General features: G+C 40.5%; 1 protein-coding gene across 6 annotated transcripts in view; it reads right to left on the bottom strand.

Moving 5' to 3' along the window:
* MYO6 (myosin VI) overlaps window positions 1-25,348 on the bottom strand; it is a 154,935-nt gene that overhangs the window by 84,247 nt on the left and 45,340 nt on the right. For all 6 annotated transcript variants that reach the window (XR_003681558.2, XR_003681560.2, XR_003681561.2 and 3 more), the window contains exons 2-5: window positions 14,973-15,115; window positions 9,614-9,683; window positions 3,869-3,942; window positions 613-742 (exon numbers count right to left, since the gene is read on the bottom strand). Coding sequence is in view for 2 of the 6 variants with exons in the window: in XM_028494713.2 (XP_028350514.1) it covers window positions 613-742; window positions 3,869-3,942; window positions 9,614-9,683; window positions 14,973-15,089 (391 nt within the window). In the remaining 4 variants the exon portion in view is untranslated. The remainder of the gene's footprint in view (window positions 1-612; window positions 743-3,868; window positions 3,943-9,613; window positions 9,684-14,972; window positions 15,116-25,348) is intronic.

Below are 25,348 nucleotides of genomic sequence, written 5' to 3'. Positions count from 1 at the left end.
GGGACGCCTGTCAAAGAACGCCCTCTCTGCTCCCCAGAGCTAAAGTGCTTTGAGATGAGAGAGCGCCTGAGAAAGACAAAGACAGATGTTGCTGCCTTCCCACACGGATTCCCCAGAGATATGAAGCATGTATCACTGTCGATCCTTTACATTTTACAGAGCCCTGATGCGGGACAAAGCATGGAAGATGTCTGCTCTCACAGCTCCTTTCTAGCCCAGGTAACGCGCTCACTAGTGATGACCTGGGTGACAGCAGACAGCCCGGGCCTCCTTCCTAGTTGTGGAAGAAGGACACTTTTCAGGTGGAGTCAGAAGAAAACAATAGGTCAGCTTTTATTATGACCTACTTTCAACTGGGTGGACACACTTAAGACGACATGGGCCTTTAACAGAGGTAATGACGTACAACCGCCCCATGGGTTGGCCGCAAAAGTATCTTCCCCACCCTGTGTGAATACATGCTCCTGACACGGTGATACATTCAGAATGCACACAAGCCCTCCAAAACACGTATTCGATTCATGGTATCTCTTATTAATCCAAAAGAAAAACTTGAGTAAATCTGTACCATTTAAAGAAAAATAAATATTAAGATACAATTAAATTACTTACCAATTGCGAAGACATGAGGTGGCATCGTCCCAAGAGATTTTCCTTGGTACGACTTTATTGTTTCTGAAGAATATATTTTAGGTATGTCAAAGTATGGGTTCACTGCAATCAGAATGTTGGCCACATATGTCTAAGTGGGAAAGACATAAACATAAAATTTTCCAATTACTGTTTTCATTTAAAACCAAACAAGGGTCACAGGAGAAAGGACACACAGCAAACAGACACCCCCACTTCTCTCTATAAGTAGAACACCTAAATCTGCATTTCTAGACCTAAATATTCCCTGATCTCTATAGGACCCATATTTCTCTAACTCTTAATAAATATTTACATCTTCTTAACCCATAGCCATCTAAAACTCAGCACATCCAAAATCAAAATCATCTCTCTTGACCTCCCTTTGCCTCAAAGGAAACAAGCTCCTCCCACCCCCTCCCAGGTTCACCACTACCAGGTCTGCATGGGCAGAGCTGAGTCTACACCTCCAACTCAGACACCTTCTGGTGACTCCACTTATGACATCTACTCTATGCCTACAGCCTGAGTTTTGCTTATTTGTATTCCTCGCCTAGACTACTTTCTTCACCCTGCTACTAAACAGTTTAACATAGCTCACAGGACCCTCTAGGCCCTGAAGAGTTTAACATAGCTCACAGGACCCTCTAGGCCTGTGCCCATCACTGAAAGCCAAGGACTGATTTAGCTCGGTGGTGACTACCTGGTCCCAGATTTTTGCAAAACAGCATATGCGCTAACCATTGCCTAGAATACTGAAGGGCTAAATGTTTAACGAGCAAATGAAGCTTGCTTTTAAATCTGAAATTTCACTGTGGCTTCAAAAGACCAGAAAAATGGCACCAATAGGATTTATAAAATTCCTCGTGGGTAGAAAGAGAGTTGTGGTTTAGCAATTAGTTGTGGTTTACTGGCCAAACTAGGGCACACGAGACCATGTTTTTCTCTTTTCTGCTTCTAGTTGTGGAAGGGAAATGATGCAGAAACCCCGAACTCTCAGCCTACTCATCTAAAATTCCATGAATGTTCCCAAAGATGTTTCCTGGAGTTGGGTTAAAAAATAAGAAATTCCCGATAATAATGTTTCTATGGGAAACAAAAGGAAAGTAGGAGAGACTTTAGTAACCAAGGGAAATGTTAAATGTGAGTTAGCTATTGTTCTACTCAAATCTAAGGGAGAATGGTGGCAACTCTGGTTGGTGAGACGTATAAAAATATCCAATTTAAACTATTTTGAACTGCTCCGCTCTCTTACATATTATTATGATAATAATAACTCTATTTGTGTATTGCTGATATTTCATGGTTTTATAACTGAAAGGCATAACTGGCTAGGCAAAAACCCACCAGTCACGGCTTTCATTAACTTTGAAAATACTGGTTTTCCAAACAGGAGCTGACGATACTAAACGGCCACTATCTAACACAGAGATCATATGCCCAACTGCATACACATCTTAGGAAAAGAAGGCAATAACAGCTAGGAATAACCTTAAAATTCTCCAGAGTGATGCAGACATTATACATGAGAAGCAAAAACTTAAATTTCACAAATTATAATTAGGTAATTATTTCTATCAAGCATGTGATTTAGCAAAGACTTGTAGGTCAACTAAACGTAATGTGAAAAAAAGACAACTAATTTTTTTGAAAGCACAATGAATTCTGCACGTAAACCTTCAGCTATCAATGGTCACAGTCAGCAAATGTAGCACCACTGCAGCACAGGAAGCCTTAAAAGACCAACGAAAATCCCATGGGTGTGAAGCTTTCCTATAAACATCCCAAATAAAAACAAAGTATCTAAATTTCTTTGAATAAGATCATTCTGTAAAGGTAATTTAAAATTTGTAAACTTCAAGAAAAAGATATTAAAACTTGCTCAAATAAATAAGACTGCTCCATTACCACCATGTGATGTTAGACATGTAAAGAAAAAATAGCGGCCAGTTCTACTTGAAAGATGGTTACATCTAAATCACCTTTTACTGACTTATTACAAGTTAAGCTGCTTTAACAAACAAATTTTTAAAATTTGTATTATTTTAGTACCTAAAACAACATTTAGCACACATTAGATACTCAATATTAGTATGCTGATTAAGTGAATTTTGCTTCTAAATATATTTTTAAATAAGAATAGCCATATATATATATGTGTGTGTGTGTGTGTGTGTATATATATATATATATTAACCGAAATACACTATTTAGTTGATTTTGAGAAAAATCAAGGAGGAAAGTAAAGACTTAATGACTATGTATAACCGAAAGACAGCAAGTAAACTCTTTTGGAAAAGACTAGATTAGTTCTATTTCCCAGCTGTCATTACTTGGACAGATGGCAAAGACTAAAGGTAATTTAGTCAGAATTAAGTAAGTACAATTAGGCAAATTGATAGTGATATAAAAGATTAAGAATGTCATTTGATCTAGGAAGTGTCAAAGAAGCCATGTGTTTTCTTCGTTCAAAAATAATGAAGAGTCCCATCTTTATAACAGGAGGGGTACAGTGCGGTAATTTACCTCCAGCCAACAAAGGGATACATAGAACTCATACGTACCCAATGAATCACTATAATTAAAACAGACTAGTTAAGTATCCAGCTGAATGATTTGGTACAAACCCTACTTCCATTAAAAGCATTGTCTTTCATTTTTAAGTATCCTGGGTTTTTAGGGTAAGTTATCTATTTGGAATGAAATATTGCAACTATTCAGGCTCTGTGATCAGCACTTCAGTGTTCTCGATATTTCCTCACGTACTGCCTTCTATTCTAATTCACATTGTTTCGTCTTCCAAGTTTTTAATTTCAATACGTATGCCTTATAGTCTGCCTTAAACGTTTTGCAGAACAGTGTGGAAACTGCATCAATTAAACAGATCTACAGATATATGCCAAAAGTTAAAAAATCAAAACTCAAAATAATTAGTGTTTTTTTTGATATCCAGATTGGATAGTTTTAAGTCTGAATGATATTAGACGATGCTCTGCGTTCATTATTTCCTTCTGCAAATATTTATTAAGTGCCTACTATGTACCATGTGTGGTCTAAGCCCTGGTGTTAGAGCAATAAATCAGAAAAGAATCCTTATCCTCATGGAGCTCACACTCCGTTCAGCAGGCTCAGATCAAGTATGATTTCCTGTTAGAAAATTTCAAGCTCAACAAAATCAAACAGTAGCACGTAAAATAATTATTCCCACAAAAACTTAACCTACAGGTAAAATACTTACGTAAATTCTGTCTTTACTGTATCGAACTTTGATATTATGGAGCAGTGTGGCTTCATTCAAATACATTAATGAACCTGAGATGGAAAATTTGTAAATCATTAGATATTTGAAGAAAGTAAAATAAAACAATGCTATCTTAATCTGAATCACTCTGATCCGAAGCTAAAATTCACCTGTTACGTTAGATTTAATTCCACCTTTTTCCTGGTACATGTAAACCCCAGAGGCTGATGTAAAATGTATCTAGTTTACATATGTGTTACAGTGATATTTTTAAACAATAGGTTTCCAGTGAGGTGAGTACCTCTAGTTAGTACCAGGTGAGTACAAAAAAACGAGTACAATTCAAGTGGAAAAAAAGAACTACTTTAGATAGTGCCGATTTTAATACATTTTGACACAAAAAAGATTAGTAGACGACACTATCCCATCTGATGCTCAGAATTGTACAGGAAAAACACAAAAGATAAAATTTTAGAATGGGAAGGGATCGTGTCATTCAGGCAGTGCCTCACAACTGATAGACTAAACAAGAATCCTGAAGAAATGTGTACGTCTTAAGCCAGGATATGCAGCTAACTGACAGCAGCATCAGGGTAGAAATCTTGCTTTTCTAACGTCTGTTCTCCTAACGCTCTGACACATCCTGTTCTCCCAGCCTGACCTACTGCCCCGGCCCTCAGTCCCCTGAGCTCCACTTCCACGTTTCCACCACGCACCTGAGCAGACAAGCCCGCTCTTCCCCCAACCACTCTGCTTCCATTATCAGCACCACCGTTTCTCACTCGTCTATTCTGCAAGCCTTAGTCAATACTAGGACCATCCTCTCTCCCCCTCCTTGCTCTAAGCCCATTTCCAAGTCTCTATACACGTAATAAAGTATAGCACAGCACCAGCTTCATGGTGGGCACTCAAAACTAGCACAGTCAGTCTCTGAAATGTCTCTCCTTTCTTTCCATTTCCACAGCCCCAATCCCAGTTTAGGCGTCGTCACCTCTTCTGTCATCACAGCAGCCTCTCACTTGTCTACTGCCGCAGTCCCTCTCCTCTCTAACCCAGACTGCTCAGTGCGTTCATCTAACCACACTAGAGCCCTGACTAAATCTCTCCCTTCCTCAAAACTCATCAGTGGGTCTCCGTCAACTACCAGATCCATGTTCAAGTCTGATATTCAGGGCCCTTAGTAAACCGGCATTCAACTGACCTTTTCATATAATTTTCCATAACTCCCTTTAGTATGGTCTAACCTGCAGGCAGACCAAACCATTTACCAAACTCAACTACCATGCATGCATTGGGCTGCACCTCCATATTTCTAGGTATCAAAAATCTACCTATCCTTTAAGGTCAGTTCAGAGACTATCCCTCAGATGACACCTCCCCACTTGCTCCTTTGTACTTTCGTTATGGTGCATACCACAGAATGCCAGTCCTGTGATGACAAATTTTGTATATCTGGTTTTGGCTTCTGTACCAGATCCCTGAGGGCAGGGCCCTGCCTGATTCATTTGCTTGTTTGCTTGATCCCTCACTAAAGCTGTATATATGCCTACACTGTATGTATATATAACCTACAATTCAACACCCGACCAATTCTGTCAAACAAGAGCCCGTTGCTCTACCTGTCTCAACAGACTGCCCATGCTTCTACACTCGCACGATGCAGCCAGTCCACGTTGCAAGGACACGGGCCTCACTGTTTTCTAATGCCACTTACAGCAGAAAAACACAGAGTAAGAAGTGGGTGGAGGCCCCTAACAGTTGAACGGCAGCCCTCCTTTCAGCTGAGGAAAGACGTGGAGAAGGCAGGCAGCAGAGGGTATCTCGTGTGGGTTCAGTCCCCCACTTTCTATGCCCCTGCACTTCTTCCACCCCCGTCCCCAGGAGCTTGATCTACAAGCTGCCTTTCCTTATGCAAAGCGCAACATCGAACCACTCGCCCATCGCTCAGCTTCCTCTGAAACTGCCTGGCTGCATGATACTCTCTCTGCTACTCTCTCTGCTTCCTGTAAGTAAGAATGCCTAATCCCACGATACGGCTCCCCTAGAAAAGCTGATCATATAAACCTACATGGCATGTGGATGGCTGCTTGCCCTTCTTTCTTTACCTCCTCCCATACTTACCACCAGCCTTCTCAGGGATATCTGGTAATTCAACTAAATAAATCCCTCACTGTTGTCCATAGACAGATGAATGGATAAAGAAGATGTGGCACGTATATACGATGGAATATTACTCAGCCATACAAAGAAACGAAATTGAGTTATTTGTAGTGAGGTGGATGGACCTAGAGTCAAATCCCTCACTGTTGTCCATAGACAGATGAATGGATAAAGAAGATGTGGCACGTATATACGATGGAATATTACTCAGCCATACAAAGAAACGAAATTGAGTTATTCGTAGTGAGGTGGATGGACTTAGAGTCTGTCTTACAGAGTGAAGTAAGTCAGAAGGAGAAAAACAAATACCGTATGCTAACACATATATATGGAATCTAAAATAAAGAAAGGTTCTGAAGAACCTAGGGGCAGGACAGGAATGAAGATGCAGACGTACAGAATGGACCTGAGGACACGGGGAGGGGGAAGGGTAAGCTGGGATGAAGTGAGAGAGTGGCATGGACTTATATACACTACCAAGTGTAGAACAGATAGCTAGTGGGAAGCAGCCGCATAGCACAAGGGAGATCAGCTCGGTGCTTTGTGACCCCCTAGAAGGGTGGGATAGGGAGGGTGGGAGGGAGGGAGACGCAAGAGGGAAGAGATATGGGAACATATGTATATGTATAACTGATTCACTTTGTTATACAGCAGAAACTAACACACTATTGTAAAGCAATTATACTCCAAAAAAAGATGTTTAAAACAACAAAAAAAAATCCCTCACTGCTGAAATATCTGCCAATGACAATAAAAATTTGGACCAGAGGGTCTTCCTCTTAAATTATGCTACTCAGACTACTCCATTTAAATAAAGACACAGAAAAGGAAAGACAGAAAGGAACATGTATGACCCTCAGCTTGCCAGAATGGGAAATGGTAAGTCTCAGTGGCCTCTGCATCCCCGCCGGCACGACCTAGGGATGCTCGGCGGGTCCTGGACATCACTTCCTGCTCCACCAAATTCCCTCCTCTCCCAGTGGCCACCCAGGACTACTTGGTTTGGCTCCTGATATGCAATACTTCAGGTGGACTGTTCGCCTTTTATGCCTAATTATTCATAGATTTAACTATACACTCGATATTAAAAATTTTTAAATAAGACATAACAAAAGAATGAACGTCTTTGTTTCTTTATAAACTCCGTAAGAAGAATTTTGGTATAATTAATATATACTGAGGACACCAAAAGTTTCTAATGAAGACTAGATATCACTCAGTTATTAAATTTAGGAATCTGACTAGGGAGTTATCTAAGCATTTAAGATTCTGCTTATTTGTTACAGTTCTGGTTCACCGAGAGAAAAAAAAGAACCCACAAACAACTTCAAGGCAGTAGAAGTCAATCAATTCTATCGTTACATTGTTGTAGAAGTCATTCCATTACTGAAAAAGAGACTGAACCAGGCAACTTTGGGGATTCTTTCCAATATTATACTTTATAATAATAAAGTATATATACTTTATATATTATACTTTATATAATAAAGTTTATACTTTATTATTCTCGACTTCTAACAGTGATCATTCATGAAGATTATTATATGCCATGTAAGTAACAGTAGCTTAAAAATTAGCACCCCAAAAAATGCTTATTTTAATTACCAACCTCACATCCCTGAACTATTTTCCTTTTCTGGCATTAATCCTCAAGAGTCAAATAAAAAGGCAAAGTTAACATACTAAACTCCACACATAAAACCCTTCACATAGAAAACCTGGAGCTAAAACTAGGTAATAAATTTTGCTAGATTATGAGGGCACTATCAGAAGTCCACTCGTGTGTCTGTTTCAACAGAACCTTTATCACATAGTTCAGGATGCTCTACAGACATCAAGCTCTTAATCATCACATTATTACCGTGATACAGAGAGGAGGAAAGGATTCCAGAAATACGCACGTGAGACCCAAACAAACAACGCCACGTGTCCCTCGGCGGAGGGAGGACAGTGGTGTAGTAAGCAAGCAAGCCTCAGGCAAAAGGACTAAACTAATAAGTGATGGAACCACTTTCGCTGGAAAACCTGCACTCTAAACTCAACAGTTAGAGCGGCATTCATGATGTGGTTTCAGAAAGGGGACATCAAGTAGGGCTGGACTACTGTGTGGTGAGGACGGGTGACATCCTCAGCCGCATTCCTGCCGTCTGGCATCACCAGAGTCAACACCTGCAAGAAGCAGCAAACCTCCACTAAGACCAGGAAGACTAAACGGTTAGACAAGTCCACCACCATGAAACAATCAGAGGGAGACTGCCCTAAAATATTTAAGAAATGGATTAAAAGTTAATTCAACATCATTTATAATGTTTAGCTCTACGTGGATATATAAACCAGAAAACATTATTTTGATATATGAAAAGGATTGATTCCAATTCTGAATACCCTAGCAAGTTTTAACAGAAAAGAATTTTCTCTTATTTTAGATCCGATAGAATCTCGTTCCTTTTTGTTGTTGTTCTGATTGCTGTTCAGAAAAATTTTATCCCATCAGATAAACTCTCTAGCAATTCTGGAAAGGAAGGGAGCACCACATTTTTTCTCCCAGTCTCTTACACCTAATAACAACAGATACCATCTGTTGAGAGGCTGTTAGAGGTCAGGCACTGCACCAAGCATTTTAAATGTATCATCTCTAAGCATGAAACATAAAAATCATTACTCCTGTTTTCCAGACGAGAAGCTCAAAGGGGAGAGAGAAACTGCCTACGGGCACACAGCTTCCTAATGGCACAGTCAGAATCTGAACTCGGGGCTCCCCCATCACTCCTGTATTCCACGTCACACAGGGGGATCTTACGGGCTTACTCAAATGCGAACTCCAGAGAAAACCAATAAGGACAAAATGTATTCCTTTCTCCTACCTCTCTTATTTAATTGCAGAGGTTTTAATGCCAGATACATTTAACGAAACCCATGACAACTGGACATGATTCTTAAGTATCGCCACATAAAAAATGAAACATGATTATTACCGCTTTATCTTGAAAATATAAGAATAAACATGGCCTATTGCTCTGGATACAGTATTTTTTCACCAAAAATTCTAAGATAGTTGTAAATCAAATTAATGGTGCACTTTAATCCAATGTTCTGAAATCAATTTTCAATTAGTACTTACTACATAGTATTTTTTTTAATGTTTGTTTCCTTCAAAGGGTGACACTAAATGGGTCCTCCTGACTCAACTTCCAAACTATCGAACCACATATATAACTATAAAAATCATCTGATTCCAGATGATTCAGAGGTTCAAAAAACAAGAAAACAAAAAAAATCCCATAAAACCAAGAGATCTTTAGTTCAGGCTTCACAGTTAGTAAATGATTACCATTCCCTGTATTTACACAACTGAGATAACACTAAAAAGATATTCAGGAGACCCCCTTCACCAAAGTGCAAATGTGAGAGAACAATGTATCTAGGACTGTGGGGCTCCTCCATTCACAGGAACCTTCAGGTCAAAAGGCAACACTTCTTCTGAACAAGGACAGTGTGCCCTGTAATATAATCACTCATATATTTTTTGAAGGAACAGTTTCCTTTTCTATGATGAGAACTATTTTTTAAATTGATACTTACAGTTATCTTCCACATCTTTTTTACTGTCCTCTTCCGCAGGGAACACTTGGTTTATGAGAGCCAGAAATGTCTGAAAAACAAAGCAAGAGCTCGTTAAACCAGAAGCTTACAAATAATAAGAAAGATAAAGGAGCTTAACTGACTGCATACATTGAAATAATGGCAATAATATGCTCTTCATTAAAATGTAATACAAGATCCTACTACTTAACAAGTCATTACTCAAATATATTATCCATTATTATTATGAACATGAAATCAATAATGGAAATCAATAAAACAAAAACAAAACCTGTGCTGTAACACCTAGAGTGGGACAAAACAAGAAGTATATTAAGTTTACATAGATATGCCATTTAACAACTTTTTAAAAAAATAAAAATTTTAATGTTTATGTATACAGCAATTTTATTGTTTTAAAAAAGGAAAAAAGTAACATCCAATCAATCAGATAGACCCACAGACCATAATTTAATTAATGCTATTGTCTGAGTAAAACACATTAGACACAAATTCCTGTCCAGGAATGTGTCAAAAATATAAACAGTATCCGAAACTATTAGGTCCATAACATTACAGATATCCATGAATAAGTTGGTGTTTATTATATCATTTAAACACTATGGTAGAAACTCTAGAATTAAGATAGTATCTTGTAAGAGAGAAGAAATGATCTCAAATTACATCTAAAGAGAATTAAATTTTCTCCATGCCATTCTAATAGTTACCTATACATTTCTATTTCTCAAACAATTACAATTACTCCTGTGGTTGAAGTTTCCATCCATATCAAACCAATCTCTAAGGAAAACCTGTTCAATTATTTTAGAATATTTGTAGGTCTGTATATGTATATATATTTATGCAAGAGTATAAGACAAGGCTACTGCTATAGTTTACAGAGGAAAATCCAGGCTGCTAGTGCTACCTCACTTCAAAGTCATACCCACATTAGAAAACTGTTATGCCCTGAAAACTCTAGAAGTTAATTATCTGGAAGCCACTACACATGTACTTAATGTTGTAAATGAGGAAAGGTTTAAAGGATAAATCACAAATTCAGAACTAATCCATAATGTACATTAAGTATATTATGGTACTATAAAACAATCCACAATTTATAACAATGATTCTACAGGAAAAACACGTTCAGAAATAACTGCTAATGTCACAGATCTACGTGCCACTTTCACAGCCTCAGCAATGGGGCTAAAGCCTCCCCAGACCCCAGGTGTTGGCTCCATAAATGGGGTGCAGGACACAGAGTTCCTAGAATGGGAAGGTTAAGAATCTTGGGGCTGAAAGGCCTGTAATGAGTCTAAAAAATAGTTTCTCTCGTTCCTTTTTCACCCCGCAAATGATCACCAGCCCCCATCTTCTTCTCCCCTCTACTACCTACTCAGTGAGAAGGAGGAAATTTGTTTCATTAAGGCAATTGTTTTCTCTTAGAGAAAGGAGGCTTTTTCTCCTATCAAGAGATCACAGTAAACACCTACCACCCAGCAAACACAGTGCACCCAGTTCCATAACATGGACAAAGAAAATAGTCCCTGCACTTGAGAAGATTACAGTCTAGTAGGGAGGGGGAGAAATGTAAACAAATGTCTCCAATAGCGTTACGGGAGGCGAAGAAGGTATACCACTCCTCAAAGCAAAGAGTAATCAACAGTAAACTCTACTGCATGGGAGGAGGAGGAAGAGACAGGGCATCTGTGGAAAAATTTCATAAAGGAGGTGACCTCAGTCACTCTTGAGAGATGAATTAGTACTTGCTAAATAAGCACAGAGCTGCGGAGAGCGGCATTCCAGGCAAAAGGAGTGCTGTGAGTAGCTACACACAGAGCCCAGCACCACCTGGCTCCCTGAGGACCTGATAAACCCTGGGAGGAAGGCTGCGAGAGGAGGAGAAAGACACATAAGACTAAGCATAAGGGCAAGAGAATGAGGGGGAGACTGCTGGTTGACAAAAGACAAGACTAGCAACATAGACAGGGAAAAGGAAATGTAGACCCTTAAATGCCATGTGTTTAGGGCTTTAGCCTGCAGGCCAGTCAGCTGCAAATATGGAACATGAAATCAATTGAGAGGTTCCAGACGGCATTTTTAACAGAATAAAAGATATCAGAAAATATCAGAATGCATCACATACGGTAAGGATGTTGCATTTGAATACACACACACACACACGATACATATACTTGTTGACACGTAAAATCTATTTGTCGTCAATACACACGTACACACACATGAATAATACGTATACCTAATGCGATTTCAAATCTGTTTATTAACGACGGGCCGCGACTGAAAAACTTTAAAAGGCACTGCTATCAACAAAGACAGGTTCCCCACTAGAGCTCATCACTCCCTCTTCTAGGCTTCTACTGTATCAGCAAACAGATCTACCTGACTTGTCCGTCGCTTTACGCACTTCCTTCATTTTTAAATGCTGATGATCTCTACTCCATGAATCATCCACACAAAAGACTGCTTCTCTTACGGATCTTTTTAACCACACGGTTGTTATGACACGTTACAATTTATTAAGACCCTGATCAGAAAGTGGGGCCAGGGAGGGGATTAAGATGAAAAGAAATCCCTGAGAATTTGTTAACTTTCGAAAAGATTTTGTGAAAAGAAGCTTCAACTTTAGTTTATAAATAATCTACGATCCATAAAGTTTTCATGACGCCACAATTTGAATTTTAAGTGTTTTTATTGGTTCTGTGAGTGCACCTGATTAATACTAATAAGGCACAGCTGAAAGCACAAAATACTTAAACTATAAAAAAGCATATACCCGTAAATAAATTTTCTTCTATCCCTGAACTGAATTATTTTGTTACTTATGGATATAAGAGAATACATATAACGAAATATAACTAGGAAATATACTTTTCATTTCATTCGGGGCTTTTGATTTACTGTGCTTATAAGATATGTTAAACAAAAATGAAAAAAGACTTTGAAAGATAATGAAAGGCTCACTAAACTTCTGTGACCCCAAAACATGCTCCTTTGGCACACTGATTATCTTGAGTTAAAGGCACTTGACAAACAACAGATGTAAGAAGGGCACTCTGACCCTTTTTATTCCTGAGAGCAGGGGATAAAACTCCCACATGCAAGGTGCCCTCGCTCTACCGAGAGGAAAGAAGACATTCTTATCACCAGCGGAGGGAATGGAGACCAAGAGAAATCTGTGCAAACAAACCTTGTCTTGTCAGACTAACCCTTACCTTCCTAACCACTTCTCCACCATTTACCACCCCTAGCCCAGACCCCTTTGCCTTATCAATTCTTCACAAATGTATTGTTTCTTTGTCTAAAAGATATCAAAGCTTCCTGCTCTGGTCACTTCTTCAATTCTTCATTCTCTTGTGAAGGCTGCTACGTACATGTAAAAATCTGATAAAAGTTGTATGCTTTCCTACTGTGACTGTGTCTTATGTCAATTTAATTTTCAGGCCCAGCCAGAGACCCAAAAGGGTAGAGGAAAATTCTTCCTCCCCTACAACTTCAAATATATAAAAATAATTGAGTTGTTTTTTTTAAATTCTTTCTTTTTTTAGAACATGTACTGCATTGTAAGTACAAATAGGTACTTGTTAATAAGAGGAAAAACTAGAAACACTTTGTCTTTTCTTTCCTGAGGGTATCTTTAATTGGCCGCCGCTAACCTGGCACATTATATATTATGCATTTAGGTTCCTGGGTTGTTTACAGTAACAGAATAGTTTTCTCTGTGAACAGACCTCATGAGAGATCCACCTTGTTTTTCTAAGGTTCCCAGAAGGATGGCAGTCGTATGGCATTAGTTAACCATGTATCAGTAGAACATAAATTATTCATGAACACTGGCAGAGTCTAAAGTAAACAGAAATGACATCAACAAATTTAATTTAGTCAGGAGTCCTGCTTACGGGGAACATTTATTAAACTGAACAGCGTTAAGCTCTCCCACAAAATAGGTAGGCCCTACAGTCCCCATGAAGGCTGAAAAGACTCCAGGTCACTTTACCCCCATACTTTCATTTTGTTATATTGTCTAGTCTATGTCTAAGCCTAAAAGGAAATAGACACCATGTGTACAAAATTAAAGTATGCTTTTATGTTTTAAAAAGTACCATTACAACAAAAATAATAACAGAAGGTTATGCTTAAGACTTAAATATCTTTATTTAATAGAAATATTTTTACCACAATCACATGATAATAAATTTAAGCAAATAAAAAAGCTTTTAAAGAAATAATTAACAGCAGATGTAAGCTATTATATATAGAATGGATAAACAACAAGGTCCGGGCTTCCCTGGTGGCGTAGTGGTTAAGAAGCCACCTGCCAATGCAGCGGACGTGGGTTCGATCCCTGGTCCGCGAAGATCCCAAATGCCACAGAGCAACTGAGCCCGTGCGCCACAACTACTGAGCCTGCTCTCTAGAGCCCGCGAGCCCCAACTACTGAAGCCCGCGCACCTAGAGCCCGTGCTCCGCAACAAGAGAAGCCACCGCAGTGAGAAGCCCGCGCACCACGAGGAAGAGTAGCCCCCGCTCGCCGCGACTAGAGAAAGCCCGTGCGCAGCAACGAAGGCCCAACACAGCCAAAAATAAAATAAATAAACTTCCGCTCGCCACAACTAGAGAAAGCCCGTGCGCAGCAACGAAGGCCCAACACAGCCAAAAATAAAATAAATAAACTTTTAAATTTAAAACAAGTGTTTAAATTTTGTGTTTAAATTTTAAATTTAAAACAAAAATAATTTAAATTAAAAACAAGGTCCTACTGTACAGCACAGAGAACTATATTCAATATCCTGTGATAAACCATAATGGAAAAGAATATTTTAAAAAAGTGTGTATATGTGTATACCTGAATCACTTTGCTGTACAGCAGAAATTAACACAACACTGTAAATCAACTATACTTCAATAAAAAAAGATTAAAAAAAGAATTATCCGGAAGCTAAAAAGCTAAATTTCATAACATAATCCCATTCACTTTTTATATTTTTACTTGGTAACAGGTTGAATACATCACAGATATATTCATAACTTTAGTTATATGGCTCAAGGAATAAAAAATGTTATTGTTTATATTTTATTATACAGCTATTTCTTCTTAAGAATATGCTAATGAAAGGCTCACTAAATTACTGTCTGATTTTACGATGGGACACCATTTTCCCCCTAGGGTATGCACTTCTGATTTAATCACACAACTCAGGAGAAAACTAGGATTCACTGACCAGAAAACTGCTTTCCCCTACACTGTGCTAAAAACAATACCTAACTTCACTGAAAAGGGGAGATACCTACAGACACAAATCAAATTTTGAAATCTTTCTGAGAGACCTCTTACCTTGCCTTTTTGGTTCAAGGGTTCAATCGTTAAGCTGTCAGGGCCGATATCCACAATATTGCCCATCTGAAATCCATCCGTAGGGTGCGGCGCCCAAACGGGCTTCCCGTCCTCCATTTCTGAAGGGAGCTCTCCACCGTCTCCTGTTTCAAAGGAACGGACAAAGCAACGTGAGTAACGCTGGAAATGAAAAAAGATAACAATCTTTTCTTCCAGTTAACATGTAAATCGCGATTCTCAGAAACACAGGAGCACCCCTGCAGGGGTGCCCGCTGCACCCACCCCCCTGTCCCGCCCGTACAGAGAGGGACCAAGCAGAGGCTGCTCCACCCGCCGGCAACACCTGCTTTGCCACCGTCTTCCTTCGGTGGTGGCTGCACTGTGAGCGGCGCAGAAAGAGCGCGCCAACGGCCGCAGTTTTTACCTCTTGCCCGCTGTAATTTACACTAGCACTCCTTTCTACTGCCTGAAGTACTCCGGATTGCACAGTAAATTAAACAGTCATCCGAAGAGGAGATGTTATTGTGTGGAGTTAGCTAAGACTTGAACAATAAGTCTATCTTAGACCTCGGGGAGAAAAACGAGACACAGGAGAGGTTACTTCCTCTGGGAGACTTTCCCTGACGAGCTGAGACTACACGGATGCCCCACCCCAGTGCTCCCTAGAGGGTTACCCACAGAACCACTGAGCATACTGCTTTGTTGTCTTCTTATGTTTTTACTGAGGTAATAACACTTACAGACAGTGAAATGTACGAATTCTAAGGATACAAGTTGATGAGCTTCCACACGTGGACAGACCCGTTCCACAGACACCCCGATCAACAGACAGAACGTTTCCATCTCACCAGAACGTTCCCTCGTGCCTCCTTCTGGTCAATCCCTACCTCCACAGGCACCCACTGTTCAGTGCGCATGCTTCTGAGTATGGCTTCTTTCATTCAACAAAACGCTCTGATGTTCAGCCAAGCTGCTGTGTACACTAACCCACTGAATCACATGCCACGGTTGTCTACCTGCTGTCCTGGACACGAACGTTTATGTTGTTTCCAGGTGTTGCCTATTTTGAATTCCAGGCTAGTTTTTCAAGAATTCCTAGAAAGCTGCCTTCATGCTTGGCATTCTCAGTCCTAACATTTACAATTCTGTCTTTGGAGAGTATCCCAAAGGGTCCATACATATAAAATATTTCATTTTAATGAGCTTGGATTCTGTGAGACTAACGTGTTATAATGAATCACCTAGTGAGTGATCCCAGACGTCCTAGTTTCAGCACCTCAGCAGGAACTTACTTCTCCTTACTTATCGACACTCCAAGAAGACGCATGTGCCAAAACTCGCCTCTCGTGTGGCGTTCTCAGATCTGGGATTTCCCACATGGATGTTCCATCAGGCCTAGTCTCCCACGGAAGACAAGGATGTCTGGTATAGAGTTCCATCTAAAAACTGCTACCTATTGGCAAGTCTGCAACGTGCTTGCTAGTTAATGTCTTCCATGCCATGGCTACACGGTGGCTTCTGCTGTCCCCACGCAGTAAATGCGACTAGGTTTAAGTGCCACTCACCGTTAAGAAATTAACTGAGGGCTCTCCACAGAAGTGAATGAGTAACACTGCTTCAGATCCACACTAGCGCCCCTTCACACACCTACATCCACACGCCTTCGCTAAATAATCATATCTAGTCCCATGCTTTAGACAGAATCTATACGTAAGTGATGCCCAAACTGACTTCTCCAGCCTACACAGCACCACTGAGTTCCCAGGTGTTTAACCTGCATACGGGACACCTCCTCATGGAGATATCTAACCGATGTAACATTGTTAGTATTATATGATTACTCTGTTCCACCACATTCATGGTATCACTGAAGGCACCAACAACACTCATTTCAAATCAAACCCAGAGTCATCCTCAACTCTTCCAGCTCCTTCCAAACCCCTACCACCCCCTAATCCTGTCGGCTCCACCTCCAATAGGGTATCTCAAATCCACCCACTTCTCTGGATCTGCTCTGCCTTCCTGGTCAAAACCAACATGGCCCTTTACCAGGACTCCTGTAATTAACTCAGCTGCCTACCCCTACGCCTGCCTACTCTAGTACACACACGTACCACCAGAAATCCTACTGAAAGCAAGTCTGATCGTGACATTCCTGTCGTACCAGGGCATGGCCTAGCCCTCACGTGTCACCAAGGCCCGGCATGGAGCAGGCAACCCAACCTTCATCGAGTGGCTGAATGAACTGTCCACACAGTCTGGGAGGAGTAAAAGGAGATGCTATCCTCGAAAGACTTGAAAGGTCTTAAAACCTAGGCTTGAAATTAAGCTCCACCACTGTCTGACTAGCTCTTAAGTAAGTTACTTAATCTCTCTGATCATTATCTTTATCCTTACCCATAAGTGACAATATCACTTACCTTACAGAATTGCTATGAGGATTAAGTGACGTAAAAGTGAGATCCCCATTCTAATGGCACCCAACAGATGCTAGTGACACCTCTTCCCTTACAGTCCCCCATATCCCTTGTTCGAAGCTGCCACCACTAAATTTCAAGGAAACGGTCTTGTGATAGTTCTAAAGACAAAGGGAAATTATAGAAGAGTCGTGAGGGATCATTTAGGAGTCATGAGGTATCTGAAAAAAAATCACAGTGGAGCAAAACCCACAAAGTCAGAAAGGAATGTCAAAATTTCCTTGAACTATTTGAATTGTTTTCCCATTTTGAACCACTTGCTGCAGCTTCCCAGTTAAGATAACAGATTTAAAGCTACACATCCAACGCTGCTCCTTCCTCAAACCCCTAAATCTACAGTAAAAAGAGTCTTTAAATTAAAGACATCAGCGCACAAGGAGGGGGAGAGCCCAAGAGGAGACGACAGCAACGACATTCCGGAAGCTGGGAAGCGAGCGGCCGGTGTGCTAACTGACTTAGCAAACCTAAGAGCCAAACCCCAAATCTGGGATGGGGAAAGAGAAAAGATAACCCAGTTACACCACCGAAGCAAGGGTGAAAAAGAGGGGTCTAGCGTCAGGGAGACTAAGGGGAAAGCTGTCTGAGAAAAAGCCTTCCTAACGCCAGCCGTACACAGGGCGCACAGCTGGGCAAACGCCACCTCGCTCCCACCATCACCCCAAGAGAAGCCTCGAGGTTATTCTCTGAAGGAGACAGAGGGTCTCCGGAGAGAGAAACACCAGGAACGACTGAGGCTGCGCACACCGAAACTGCCACAGGCTGGCAAAACTCTCTTCCTGACCGAGCTTCAGCTACGCTCCTCTGAGCCCTCTTCTTGACGAGGCCTCCGCTAGGCCTTGGAGTCTGTGCTGTCCTTGTTAGGCCTACAGAGGCCAGTTTTAGCGAGAATCCTGCTAAGCCGGTTTAGAGAAATTCTCTCACCCTGGATATCTTATCAAGTTCCTCATCCCTACCTTTGTCTGGTAGATAAATCCTTAATCCGCCTTCAAAACGAATCCCTTTAAGTCACTTAAGTAAGTTACTTAATCTCTCTGATCATTATCTTTATCCTTACCCATAAGTGACAATATCACTTACCTTACAGAATTGCTATGAGGATTAAGTGACGTAAAAGTGAGATCCCCATTCTAATGGCACCCAACAGATGCTAGTGACACCTCTTCCCTTACAGTCCCCCATATCCCTTGTTCGAAGCTGCCACCACTAAATTTCAAGGAAACGGTCTTGTGATAGTTCTAAAGACAAAGGGAAATTATAGAAGAGTCGTGAGGGATCATTTAGGAGTCATGAGGTATCTGAAAAAAAATCACAGTGGAGCAAAACCCACAAAGTCAGAAAGGAATGTCAAAATTTCCTTGAACTATTTGAATTGTTTTCCCATTTTGAACCACTTGCTGCAGCTTCCCAGTTAAGATAACAGATTTAAAGCTACACATCCAACGCTGCTCCTTCCTCAAACCCCTAAATCTACAGTAAAAAGAGTCTTTAAATTAAAGACATCAGCGCACAAGGAGGGGGAGAGCCCAAGAGGAGACGACAGCAACGACATTCCGGAAGCTGGGAAGCGAGCGGCCGGTGTGCTAACTGACTTAGCAAACCTAAGAGCCAAACCCCAAATCTGGGATGGGGAAAGAGAAAAGATAACCCAGTTACACCACCGAAGCAAGGGTGAAAAAGAGGGGTCTAGCGTCAGGGAGACTAAGGGGAAAGCTGTCTGAGAAAAAGCCTTCCTAACGCCAGCCGTACACAGGGCGCACAGCTGGGCAAACGCCACCTCGCTCCCACCATCACCCCAAGAGAAGCCTCGAGGTTATTCTCTGAAGGAGACAGAGGGTCTCCGGAGAGAGAAACACCAGGAACGACTGAGGCTGCGCACACCGAAACTGCCACAGGCTGGCAAAACTCTCTTCCTGACCGAGCTTCAGCTACGCTCCTCTGAGCCCTCTTCTTGACGAGGCCTCCGCTAGGCCTTGGAGTCTGTGCTGTCCTTGTTAGGCCTACAGAGGCCAGTTTTAGCGAGAATCCTGCTAAGCCGGTTTAGAGAAATTCTCTCACCCTGGATATCTTATCAAGTTCCTCATCCCTACCTTTGTCTGGTAGATAAATCCTTAATCCGCCTTCAAAACGAATCCCTTTAAGTCAGTTGAGCAAGAATCCCCTACCTGTGCTGTTTCCACTTAAGTCTTTTTCATCCACTGACCCCTGCACTCTGCTCGCTGGCTATAAATCCCCAGCTGTCTCTGCTGTATTCAAAGTGGAGCCCCATCGTTCTCCCTATTGTAATACCTCTTTGTTAGAGGCTGAGTGTATGGGTCTGCTATGGAGTGAATTGTGTTCCCCCCCCCAAATATTCATATGTTGAAGCTGTAATCGCCCACGTGACTGTATTTGGAGACAGGAGGTAATCACGGCTAATGACATCGTAAGGGTGGGGTCCTAATCCAATAGGATTGGTAGCCTTACCAAAAGAGGAAGAGAGACATCTCTCCACCTCAATGCACACACTATAGGGAAAGGCCACGAGCGAGCGGGCCCGCAGAACGGCAGCCACCTGAAACCCAGAACGAGAGTCCTCACCAGAATCCGACCATGCTGGCACCTGATCTCAGACTTCCAGCCCCCAGAACTGTGAGAAAATAAATGTCTGCGGTTTAGGCCACCCAGTCTGTGGTATTTTATTATGGCAGCCCAAGCAGGCTAATACACTCCTACTGCAGTAGTCATGAATAAAGTCGTCTTTGTCATTTTAACAAGTGTCAGAATAATTTTTCTTTAAGAACGTAATAGCAGAAATGAAATATTCACTAGAAGGTACAGAAAATAAAGTTGAGACCTTTTTTTTCAGAAAGCCAAGAAAAAAAAAAAGAGCTAGAAAGTGGAGGGCAAAAAAGAAAAAGTAGAAGAAAAACAGATATAAAAATGAGACAAGTAAAAAGATTCAGCATCAAAATACCAGGAAAAAGAGACATCCTGCTCCCTTCAAAACACCGAGGGGAGAAAGCTTTCCAATATCCAAAGAAAATTCACCCGAACTGGAAGGCATGGTTTTCTAGAGTCTAACCAGAATGCCAATTAGGTCCTCAACACAGTAACTGGAAAAAGACAGACAAAAGGGCAACATGTCACATTTCAGAACACCAGAAATAGAAGATGCTGCACATTCTCAGAGAAATGAGAGAAAAGGGGGGAGAAAAACATGCTCCATACCCAAAGGATCATGAATCAAAATGGCTTCAGCAACGCTGAAAGCGGGAAATCGATAAAGCAATGCCTTTCAAATTCTGAAGGAAAATGATCTCCAACCCAGAACTCGGTACTCAGGCAAACTGCCAGCTCAAACGGGAGCAGCGTGACCCCAGAAGAGCCACTGTGAGCATCACTATCCAACACACCCACTGCCTCTGGACCAGGCCAGTGTGGCCCAGATTCTGATCTGAACTTCTCTTTCTGTAACTCTGAGTCCATGATGTAACTTGTACCTGGAGGAGCGGTAGACACTCACTCCCCCCTCTATTAAATTAAAGATTATTTTCTACTGAGTGCAAGGCTTTCAGGAAAATGAAACCTCTTTTAAAATAAGGCTTCATTTAATTAGTTTTGGAATCCTCATTATTTATAACATAAATTACCCTTCATTAATGAAGTCTGATTTATTCATTCCACAAAAGAAAATTCTTTTGACATATTACTATTTGTCCCCATAAAAGCATTCAGAAAACCCCTACAAGCAACGCTCATACATATTAAGCAGGTCTGCACAGGAAGAGCAGTTAAACAGGTGCTACTGTACTAGAAACCATAAACACATTAAACGCTGACTACATATGCACTGCAGGAACACAAAAGAAAAAATGTTAAGAAGCACTGGGGCTGGCTAAGCAAATTGAAAATTCTTGAAATTCCTTAAGTTATTCAGGAAGAGAGGGAATGCCCTATAATACGCTATCATCAACTGAAAATCATCTCATTTTTAGCACTTAATTGACAGCTGATATTTTTAAAGTAAACACTATAGCAATCGATAGAAACGCAATCTGTAGCCTGTCAGAGGTACTATGCTAACTTTCATTTAGGCTTTGTTGAAAAGTGAAAAGCAGATCACCAAGAGGCTCCCTGGAGAGCAAACGTACTGGAGGCCAGGGTGACAAATACATACGCATCCATATTCTTTTTTCTCGGCAACTCCAGCGATGATCCCAAGAGGGACCATGTGCCCGGAGCCGAACATGTGGACCCAGCCCACCAAATAGGAGCCATCACCCGCTATGCCGCCATCACCTTCCAAGATTACCCTTTTAAAATGGTGATTGTGATATATGACAATGCCTCGTTTTTATTAGCAAGGGTGTTAGAAATTGAGCACTAACTAAAGTTACTTTAGAATTGACCTGAAAGATCTGGCATGAGATACCAAAAAAGGAAGGAAGAAGCATTAAACAGGGAAAGAAGAACCCTTATAAGACTGCCTTCCACAGTCATTCATTCTGTAAACTATTATTTATTTGACCACCTAGTATACAACACATACTGCTAGCTGCTAAAGATATAATGATAGGCCGAAAAGAAAAAAAAAAAAAAGACATGGGCTGGCCTCACGGAGCCTTCCAACAGGAAAACAATCACTTGGAATAGAGCAGTAAACCAAACCGGCAAAAATCCCTGCCCTCCAGGATCTTAAATTCTAACTGGGGGTAAGGGAGCTGCGTAGATGTATCAAATTTGCCTTTTAAAAGGACTACTCTTTCACCTGGCCAGGCCCCTGGCCCTGTTGATCAAAAGAATGTTATGTACACCTCTGGCACACAGGCTTGAAACTGGCAGCTTCTCTCATCTGTATCAGTGTATCCTGAAGGCTATTAGCTTCCCTGGTGTCCAGACACTGTGAGAAAACTGGGCACCAGGTAACCGTTGGCCAGTGGCTGGTGCATTTTGTGTGTACCTAGCACAATCTTTCATTGAGCGTTTTCAGTTCCCTAAGAACTTACCTGTACACCAAAATTCTCAAAAATATTTCGGCAGGTTTCCCTTTAGTCACTAAATTACCTTTTAAAAGGCCTTCTTCCTAGAAAACATTTCCCAGTTAACCCTGTTCAGCTAGTAATAAAGTATGGGAATTACTTAATTGCCATAATACGGTATTATGCATTCACTGCAACACATTCATATTAAAATTGATTGTGAATGTCTTGATTTTATCAGCAATAAATATTCATTAACAACGGGGAGAAAATACCTACCACTAAATACAAACTCCTAACAAAGAAATAAAATTTAAAAACATCTAAAGATAAGTTCTAAAACTTGACTACCTGAATTCAATTAAGAAGTAATTTTGGTATTCACTCACTTACTTTTTCAATGTGTATTCACTGAGTACCTACTAAGTGCTAGCTACTGTTTTTTAGGCTTAGATATCGACAAGAAAACACAGAGCTCTAATGTTTTTTAGTGTAAGACATAAAAAAAGGAGCAATGTTTAGACCAGCTATGACATTCCTTCAGATTTCAGTAGTACTAGGTCCAGTTCATCACAGCGTTAACGAGGGACCTAATCACAGCCTAGTGAGTGATCCTAATGAGTGACCGTTTTCACAAAGGTTATACTGTACTTCCAAGTATAACTTCAGAAAGCCCAATGTATCCACTGGTGTTTCAGGCTAAGCCCATTACCACTTGACTCTTCGAAACAGCCTCAGAACACCAAGGTTAACTAGCTTAAACTGGTATAGCTAAGATGAACTAGCTAACAAAAAAAGAGGATAAAAAATAAGGCAAATATTTTATTAATAAGTTTATTATATGGTTATTACATATTTAAGATATTTTATAAGATGATCTGAAAACTGATACAATCAGGCAAATTACTCCAAATTCATATAATCTGAATTATGAGAATTGGTTATATGATTTTCTTATAGGTTTTATACAGAAAAGAAATCATAACTATATTTAAGCTATAAACTCCTACATAAATTACTATCACAAAACAGATTTTAATTTAGACGTAATTCAAATAACACATGCAGACAACCTACACCAAGATAGCCTGGCCACAGCTTAGAGCATTCTAAAGAAAGTTCCGTATTATTCAGAGACTAAACATCCCAGTTTACTTCAGAAGCTCAAAATTTCTTTTACAGATGTGAAAATACCAGAATATAACAGCAAGATATTAATTTATGCCAGGTGATTTGAATTTTCCACATCCTGTGACTAATAAGAAGATTTTATTTATCGTCCAATGATTACATCTAGACCTCCCCTGGATAATTAGTGCTAGATTTACAAGTTACTTCTTCAAAGTCTGCTGGTCTTTCAAAAGAGGAGTTTGTAAAAGACTGAAGCCTTCTTCATTTTCTCCACCATGGGACCATGTTAACCTCCCAATAAGTGGCTAATGAAAAGAGCACTCAAATGTCAAGAAACCACGTTGGTCTTCAAGCCAAAGAAAGGCCTCTTCTCTAGTATGACCCTGCCTGTGTAAGATGGCCCTACTCCGCTCAAACTGAAACATTCTGCAGCTTAAACTGCCAGGCCCCCGTTCAATGATACTCAAATTTGTCAGGAACCAAAGGTCTGTGTGTGATCAAAACCACAGTCTAGACTGTACACTATCATCAGTCAAGGTGATAAGAAGTCTGAACAATCCTTAGGCCTTTAAACACATCTCTGTGACATCTCTGGCATTTGAACTCTCCTAAAAGGTCCCAAAACAGGAGTTGAGTATTTTCACCTCTGAACAGCAGGGTCATTTTCAGAGGCGGTCCCAAGTCCAATCCAATTCAGGCCACACAGTTCTCCTGAAGTAGGAACTCGTTTAACAAACAAACCAACAAACTTCTCAAATGCTATGATTAGGAGGAATAAACCAGGAGAGACACACAAATTAAAAAGGAAGGGTAGAAGGTGCGGCTCCATTGTCATTTCTATCATTCTTTCATAAATGAGCCAATATAATCCAGGATATTCAATGAAGTTCTCATGCAATTTATAAGACTAAGGTTTTGTTTTTTTGTTTTTTTGTTTTTTTTTACCTCTACTAACTTGGGTTGTGTGTGTGGGTATGTGCACACATGTATCACTCAGAACAGGAACTGAAGACACAGTGACTTTTCTTCTCACAGCTGGGATGGAGTCCATTCAAGTGGTCAAAGGAAACCACAGATTCACAACATTTCACAGACCTTCACTATGTACAGGCGTCGCACTAAAACGCTCCGACATGTTACCTCAGTTCATGTTTACAGCTCTGGGAGGCAGCTACCATCCCCGTTTTGAAAGTGAGGTTTGGAAGTTTGGGGAAGTTGCCCAAATAGACACAACTGAGAAACGAGTGCAGAGGCGAGATGTGAATCCTGTGTGACCCCAAGTCCAAACTCATAATCACTGCACTGCACTGCACAGCTTTGCTTCAAGCTTCTTGTGCACACAGTGCTTTGCATTTGTATTTGTCACCAGATCTGGAAAAACCCCCAGCTGTGCAATACTCTGCTGTCCTAACCTATGTTTTAATGGCAGAAGAAATAAATGAAGGTTAAAAGATATGTAAAGGCTTTATGAAAACCCTCTTACCACTTCTTTCATAAACATTAAAATGTTTATTATTTCTTATTTGTAAAGTCTTAACTTGGATTTAAATTCTTTCATGGGTAGATTACAGGTAAGCACAAACTGCAACTTTTTGGCTTGGGTGCTCTGTGCTGCAAGGTAACCATGATGATACATGGGGGGTTATTCTGTCTTCCAGTTAACACTGCATTTAAATGACCAGCTGAGAATCGGGGATAACGAAAGGGATTGGAGGCTGTTGTTGGAATTTTTCACTTTATTGATGCAGTTATGAAATATTTTTATATTGTTGTTTCTTTCTGAACTGACCTATCAATAAAAATATGCAAT

This window comes from Physeter macrocephalus, chromosome 10 (genome assembly GCF_002837175.3).
Source record: "Physeter macrocephalus isolate SW-GA chromosome 10, ASM283717v5, whole genome shotgun sequence".
Taxonomy (NCBI): domain Eukaryota; kingdom Metazoa; phylum Chordata; class Mammalia; order Artiodactyla; family Physeteridae; genus Physeter; species Physeter macrocephalus.
This window is presented reverse-complemented; position numbering and strand designations above follow the sequence as displayed.